The 7,550-nt window shown below is 38.4% G+C and overlaps 1 protein-coding gene and 1 long non-coding RNA gene across 2 annotated transcripts; both read right to left on the bottom strand.

Moving 5' to 3' along the window:
* Positions 1–1,303: 1,303 nt before the first annotated feature.
* On the bottom strand, positions 1,304–2,990 carry LOC126621251 (uncharacterized). Its single transcript, XR_007622860.1, has 2 exons — positions 2,278–2,990; positions 1,304–2,149 (listed from the first exon to the last, which is right to left on the bottom strand). It is a non-coding gene; the product is annotated as an uncharacterized LOC126621251 (long non-coding RNA).
* Positions 2,991–4,365: 1,375 nt separating this feature from the next.
* LOC126622611 (uncharacterized) lies at positions 4,366–6,697 on the bottom strand. The gene is made up of 5 exons (XM_050291381.1): positions 6,660–6,697; positions 6,115–6,517; positions 5,100–5,201; positions 4,947–5,013; positions 4,366–4,791 (listed from the first exon to the last, which is right to left on the bottom strand). Exons 1-5 carry the CDS (start codon positions 6,695–6,697, stop codon positions 4,730–4,732), a joined length of 672 nt encoding a protein of 223 aa, XP_050147338.1. The 3' UTR covers positions 4,366–4,729.
* Positions 6,698–7,550: the final 853 nt, after the last annotated feature.

The following is a 7,550-nucleotide window of genomic DNA, read 5'->3' as shown; positions in this document are numbered from 1 at the left end:
TACTTGTAAAAACCAAAATTACCATTGGTTATCATCAATCCGTGATCCCATATTCTCATGTGCATGCGCATGCATAAAAGCTTTTCATTTCTTTGGATATCCATTGCCTCTTCAAGGGCATGACGCTATCTCTTCCAAGATAGTCATAATTTAGAGAATGTGGATCATAACCTCCTCTTGAGCGTTATAGAGCTTGGATTTTAATCTCCACTTCCGGGAGTTGAGTCATTGGAACCTATATGTCTATTATGCTCCATGTATGAGACATCAACATTCCCATGTCTGTGGATTGTCCTATCTGGGACGTGTATCCATGCAACGACTGTCATGCTTCTGGCATGCAACAGTTATGCTTCGGGAATGCAATAGTTCAGTAGTGCCATATTATTCTTCTTTCGAATAACTGAACCTTTTGAGTCTAAAAATCTGTCACGCTTCAGGCGTGCAACAGATAAATCATTTATTGTCTCATTATTTTATCCAACAGAGACATCAATTCTTGTAGGCACATTTGCAGTAAGTATATATGATTTCATCACTTTCGTTGCATCATTCATTTATTCATATTTCATTTTCTCATTGATTGCTTCGTGAATCAAAATAAGACAAATTCTCTTCGTTCTTCTGGAACGGTCTTTTCTCATCATTCTTTTGGAATGATATTTTCTCATCGTTCTTCTGGAACGATATCATTTTCTCCCCCTAATGGCAGGAAAATTGTCTTATCAAAATGACAGTCCGCAAACCAAGCGGTAAATATATCCCTAGTCAAAGGTTCTAAATATTGAATGATAGATGATGTTCAACATCAATGCCCATTTCATTACGTTGTGGCAGTGCAATAGGCACATAGATAACACAACCAAAAACTCGTAAATGTATAATGTTTGGCTAATTCCCAAACACGAGTTGTACTGAGCAATACTGATGGTTGGAAACTGGTCTCATCCGAACTTAATAATGCGTCATGTAAAATGACATGTCCCCATGTAGAAAACTGATAATTTCGTTTTCATGAGCAGAGTGCGGGTAATCAATTTCATCCGCTTAATAAATGCTTCTGCTAAACCATTTTAAGTATGGACATAAGGAACTTCTGGTCCTTATTAAATAGTCTATGAACTGAGACTTTTATGACCTTTATTATAATTAAGTTGAGGCACTGTGGCACTTCAAACTTAAGGTACTTATCAAGAAACTTCATGTCCGATCTTGAGGATCTAGGGACTTCATGTTTGATCTTTTTGCATGATGGAACTTCGGGTCCTATCATTTTATGTGATGAGGATCAAGAAACTGCAGGTTCTGATCTAATCAAGGAACTCTGGGTCCTTGTTATACTCATCGTAACAAAAGATAAGTACAATAAATAAATTAAAGCAATAGGCGGTAATTCCAGCCATAGTAAATAAATTGAACAATAAATAAATTAAAGCTTGTGACAAGGGCTTTAATTCAGCACCATTCACATAAATCAAAACTTAAAGCAGTAGGCGGTAAAACCGTCCATGATAAATAAATTGCTTTAAAGTAAATAGAACTTGTGACATGGGCTTTAAACCAACACCATGCACATAAATATCGAAGCTTTAAAGCAAAGGTGACATGGGCTTTAAACCAACACCATGCACATAAATAAATATATACATATTTTCTTCTTTCGTTTCAGATGGTGTAACACCATCCAAAAAACTTTACCTTTATTTTATTTTTATTATTTTCTTATTCAATCACATTCTACACCATTCCAAAAAAAAACATTGCCTTTTTCTTTCATTTTACATGGTGCAACGCACCTTTCCAAATCATTGGCCCCATTTCCCATTTTCTTTGTCTATCTCTACCAGTCTCGAAACCCAGTACCAGCTGGGTTGTTGTGGGGGTTACACAAAACCAATTCAATCCAAAAAGGCTACCAGAGACTGGCGTTGTTCTTGCATGGCCCAAAGAACATGGCATCGCAAAGCAAGAACCTCTCCATAGAGACATAGATGACAGTGAGGTTGACGAAGACACAAGAGAGGGAGACCTGTGTGGAGTCAGTAATGCCATCACCATCTCAGACAACTGAGGATTCATGGAGGTCCTCGAGATCCATTGAGAACGACACGATTTGGGTTTCCAAGTCTAATGAGATTCTTCTGGATCTCTGGAAACCAGTTGTCAGGTACGAGTTTTCTTATCTCATGACGACTTCAGGTCGTTGGAAATTTCAATTCGCACTGGAATTCGGTGGGGCGCTTCTGGCGCGGTGGGAGAAATGAAAAATGGACATACCTTTGCTTGTTTTGCTGCACCTTTGTTTGTCTATAAGATCTCTCCATCTTTCTTGTCCACGAGAGAAAAATAGATTGCAGGTCTAGTAGGGATAAGGATTAGCACATCAATAGTTAGAGTGATAAAAGAAAAAGTGATAAAAGAAAGGTTGATGGATTTTTGTGACAAGATGATCTTCCCTATTTGACATGTCTGGCTTGCCGTCTCTACTCTGTGAGATTTTAGCTGACCGAGGTGAGAGGTAGATAATGCTTCACCGGATTTATGGTGTTGTGCTTTCCACTGACATGAGAGCTTTTCGTGCTAATAACGTGTTGTAAAATTGACTGTGGGTGCAGTGGAATAAATGAAACAAGACACAAAATTTACGAGGTTCCTCTACAGTCAGTGTGACTGGAGTACGTCCTCGGGGCAGCAGTGGTGCTTTCATTATAATTTGAAATAATAGGAGTACAAAGATAACTCTCTCTATTATCTCCTCTCATCTTCCTCTATTTTCTCTCTTCCTCTTCATTCTCTCTCTTCTCTTTCTTTCTTTCTTTTCATTCCCATCTTTCCCGTGAACTCACCTCACTTCATCTCCTCTTCTTCCTTTATATAAACAAAAGAAAGCACTATTCACTTTACAAATTTTCCACAAATGAATAGTGAAAATACTGTGCATAAATAGTAACAAACTATTCATGTGGACCATCCACATAATATTTACAACAAGTTAATAATTATTAGCTAGATGTTAGGTGATATATAAAGTCAAAGGACAAATCAGTATTTAATCTTACACCCAACTTTAATGAAAAATAGATCTTATTTAGGGATTATAATCAAGTTTTTTTTTTTAAACACTATGTTTGGATGGGGGAAATAAACGTGAAATTTGGGTAAAAGTTGAAATTTATAAATTGACATGCTCCAATTCTCAAGTTTAGATTCATAAACATAGAAATTTAGAATTTCTGCGTGAAAAAAAAAACTTGGAATTTGAGACCTCCAATTCCCAAGTTTAAATTCCATGTAAATATGTGTTATTTCCCAATTTCTATGATTGAGAGTTTAAAAATAACAAATTCCGTATTCAATTTCATTGTTCTTTTAAGTTAACCAAAGAAGAAAATTCACAAATTCACAAATTCTAAAAAATAAAATCTGGTCATTTCAATTTTCATCATTTTAAAATTTCTTATTAATCTTAAATCTCTCCATCCAAATATAGTGTATAGGGTAATGCTAGTGTAACAGCCCGTCCCTAAAAATGATGATTTTATAATTTTAATACTTGAGTTTACGAAAATGCCCTTCAAGGCAGAGTTTTGACTTGTGTTGACTACCGTGTCGTGTCATATGAGACTCATTTTATTGGCGTATTCTCGTTGTGCTCATCGTTACAGACGCGTGGGTGCCAACGGGATGTGATTTGGAGCTATAACGAAAGAGTTATTAACATTTAAAGTTAAGGACATTTTAGTAAATTAATTAATTTTGAGATTTGTGTTGAGGGGAAAATCTAGAGTGCCATGTGGTTGGCCCAGATTAAAGGAAATGAGGAATGGATGGTGGAGATGCAAAGAAAAGAAGATAAAAGAAAAATGAGAGGAAGTGTGTGACCAATAGGGAAAAGAGAGTTAGAATTTGCCCAATTAGGAGAGGGAGAAGGGAGAGAAAGGAGGGAGGTGAAGGAACGCCGAATCCTCTTGGATCCGTACAACTCGACCCGACCCGGTTTCTTGACCCGGCTCTAACTCCTCCGTCTGACATCCATTCGAGGTGATTTTGGTGTCTATGGAAAGCTCTTGTCAAGCCCAACCTCCCTATGGTGTTAGATTATTAAATTCCTTATCCAATTTTCCAAATCAAGGCTCTAAACCCACGGTGGTTCCGACGGGTTTCTCCTTTTTTTTCGATGAATCCGTCAACAAATATTATCGATGACCACACCCAAAAGACTCCCCTCAACCCCAGGGACAAGGCCCAAACATTGGATGAGGAGTCGGAGTTCATTTTGGGTGGCGAATCGTAGGGCTGGGTTCGGTTCTTATCGGTTCGGTTTTTTGTCAAAACCGAAACCAAATCGAAATTTCGGTTCGGCCCAAATTTTTTTCGGTTTTTTTCGGTTCGGTTTTTTCGGTTCGGTTTCGGTTTTTTTTCGGTTTTTTTTTTTTTTCCTCCAAAAAATGCAAAACAAGCACAACATAATATAGGAATAGAAAATATGACATGTTTCCATCTCTACGTATAAAGTCTCATAAAACTAAAAGTCTCATAAAACTTAAAGTCCAACTATAAATAGAATCAATCATCAATCAAGTTTAAGTCTTCAAAAAGTCCAAATTAAACATCAAAGTTTAAGTCTTCAAAAAGTCCAAATTTAAACATCACAAGTCAAATAAACCTTCAAGGTTTCATCACTTCATGTCTTGCACAAATAAAATCTTCCAAGTCTTCAAGCTCAAGCTCAACGCATAGGCGGCCTAGGAGGCAACATAGCACCTTTCTTTGAGCTTCCCCTTGCCATTTCTACATACAAATAAAAGTAAAAATAAGAACATGACATAATTGGCACACATACTTGGCATAATTGAAATTTCAGATTATATTTTTGGCACACATACTTGGCATAATTGAAATTTCCAGCAACTATAGTACATAGTTACTAGCGAAGAAAACAATACCGATTGATGAAAATAACATCTTGGAAAATGCCTTCATCTCTCTTAGACCGATTCTCATAATTGCAGCCTGGTCATTCAAAATAAGCAGTCACAATGACATAGAAAAAGCAGATGAGATGTGGGTTCAACTTTTACCAAAATTTTTGAGCTTACCTTTGTGTTATTTCCCATCTCCAACCCATCCACAAAACCTGCTGCTATGGCCACAACATTTTTCAGGGTTCCACATAGTTCTACCCCTTCCACATCTTGGATCTATAAATTTCAAACACGGAAAGGTGTCAATGGAGCATTCCAATATAAATTTGATGTCAATCGCTAAATCAAATTATATGCTGGGATAAGCATTTAGCGTAGCTAACATACTACCAAATTTTTACTAAATGTGTGGGAAACTAAAGTAGTTCCCGTCCGTGCCAAACATTCATGATAGTAAAAGACTAAAAGTACACTATTATGGCATTCATTGTAACAACGTATTCGATGTACTCACAGGTGTCATATATCCCATTCAGAGTGCAGTATGATATCCAAATCTAGGGAGACAAATTGGTGATCCATGGTGAAGGAAAAACATAAATGAACGCAAAGATTAACCACGGAAACAAGGGCCTAGCCATCAGTGCGTCTCCTACCGACAACCATATCGAACAATAGGCCCAAAAGTCAAAACCTTTTCGATTTTAAAGTATAATACTGATTCATGAAACTAAAACAGATAATTGTAGCTAAGTGTGAGATAGGTAAACGCAAGATCTATAAGTTTAATCGACGAAAAACTCATTACAATTTTTGCAGATCCACAGTTTTTAAAGCAAATGAAAGATGATTTCTTCAAAATTCAGCTAAACAATCCCATTTCTACAACCCACAGAATGCAAATCTCAAATCATAAGATCCAAATTCGCAATTAAAAACCGATTCCAATCAGATCTACAGCAAGCAGTGAGAAACTACAAAGATCTACACATTCCAGCACACCCAAACATCATCACAAGTAAATGAGCAACCTTTCTGAATCAAACACCGCAACACACAGAACCCAAATCGAATCATGCAAAAACAATATCGAAAAATATCCATAAACAAAAAAAATCGAAAACAACCCAATTGAGCAAAACCACGGAGCTCGACGAAATACCAAATGAGCAGAGCAGATGAATATTACCTCAGTCAATGTGAGGCGGGAGGTCGACAGCGGAGAGAGCGAGAGAGATCTTATGCGGAAGAAGAGCGAGAGAGAGAAGAGAGAGGATAGGGAGATCCTTCTCCTCCAGATCTGCCAATCGGCGGGCCTCGGACTTTCGCGTGGCAGCCTCCGCCAGCTTCTCGGCTTCTTCCTCGCGCTTCTTGGCCGCGGGGGATTTGCTGATGAAGCATTCTCGTTGCAGCCATCCCAGGGAGTCGGTGACCCCCAAATCCTTCCTCGCGCTTCTTGGCCACGGGGGATTTGCTGCCCTTCACCTCGCACCAGTACTACTCGTCCTTCTCGCGAGCCTCGCGTTCCTTGCGCTTGGCTTCGATGAAGCTCTTCACAGAGAGACAGAGAGAGTGAGAGAGATGAGGCTCGGCTGCACGAGAAGGTTACTGGGCTAGGTTACACTGGACTGGAGGCAGGGAATGAGAGAGAGAAGAGAGGAATGAAAAAAATAAAAGGTGCGGCTAGGGTTAAAACTTAAAAGGTTTGTTGATTGCTCAAAAAAACTAAAAAACTTTTTTGAAACCCTGGAGGCATGAGGATTCGAACCCATGCGCAGGGACTTGAAGAGTTTCAAGCAAACCAACTTGGTACCTGGTTATGTCTTGTTATGATTGTATCACTAAATTATTTATAATATTGAAAAAAAAATTAAATATATATATCTGTTCGGTTCGGTTCGGTTTGGTTCGGTTTCCGAACCTTAAAAACCGAAACCGAACCAGCCAGGTTCGGTTCGGTTCGGTTTGGCAGTTTCTGTTCGATTTTTTTTCGGTTCGATTTTTTTCGGCCTCGGTTCGGTTTGGTTTTCGGTTTTTTTCGGTTTTCGGTTATTTGAACCCACCCCTAGCGAATCGACAACTACCCAAATCGAGGGTTTCATACGGTTCGTGGTGATTTAAGGTGTTTCTCGGCCCGATTGTCCTTAGAAGCAGTTATAAATCAATTCCTCATATTTTGTAGATGAATTCTCATGTTTGGATCGTTTAATTTGGTGGAGAAATGAGATAGTTATAACGATTTTAAGTTTGCCCAGTTTTCGGCGACCTCCTCCACTTTCGGGGCGTTTTTCGGCTAAACCACTGTGAGTTAGCCATCATGTAAGGTACCAATCTCTTCGTCTCGTCAGGAACTATGATTTCCGTTTTTGAATAACTTGTTTTTTTTTAGTATTGACAAAGTTATGGACATTGAAAGTTGCCCAGAAATTCCAGCAAGTTACCAGTTTTCCAGCAGACAGCTGTTTTTCAAACCATTTTCCGGCCACCTCCGTCCACCATTTGGACTCCAAAGACGGTTGGATCGTGATGAAATTTTAGTATGTTATTTTAGAAGCACAATGTGTATCTTTGGAAGTTACGGATTGAAAATCTAAGTTGTGGATCTCTTGGATTGAGTTATGTAGG

This window comes from Malus sylvestris, chromosome 5 (genome assembly GCF_916048215.2).
Source record: "Malus sylvestris chromosome 5, drMalSylv7.2, whole genome shotgun sequence".
Taxonomy (NCBI): domain Eukaryota; kingdom Viridiplantae; phylum Streptophyta; class Magnoliopsida; order Rosales; family Rosaceae; genus Malus; species Malus sylvestris.
Note: the sequence above shows the minus strand (reverse complement) of the source record. Positions and strands in the feature narration are given on the sequence as shown.

What these genes read in the sequence shown, in the direction of transcription:
- LOC126622611 (XM_050291381.1), bottom strand. Translation starts at nt 6,697, where the DNA reads ATGGGTTCGAATCCTCATGCCTCCAGGGTTTCAAAAAA. An exon ending in GCCTCCAGGGTTTCAAAAAA is followed by an intron (nt 6,518 to 6,659) that starts GTTTTTTAGTTT and finishes CTTCTCGTGCAG; the next exon opens with CCGAGCCTCATCTCTCTCAC. An exon ending in CCCGCCTCACATTGACTGAG is followed by an intron (nt 5,202 to 6,114) that starts GTAATATTCATC and finishes TGAAATTTATAG; the next exon opens with ATCCAAGATGTGGAAGGGGT.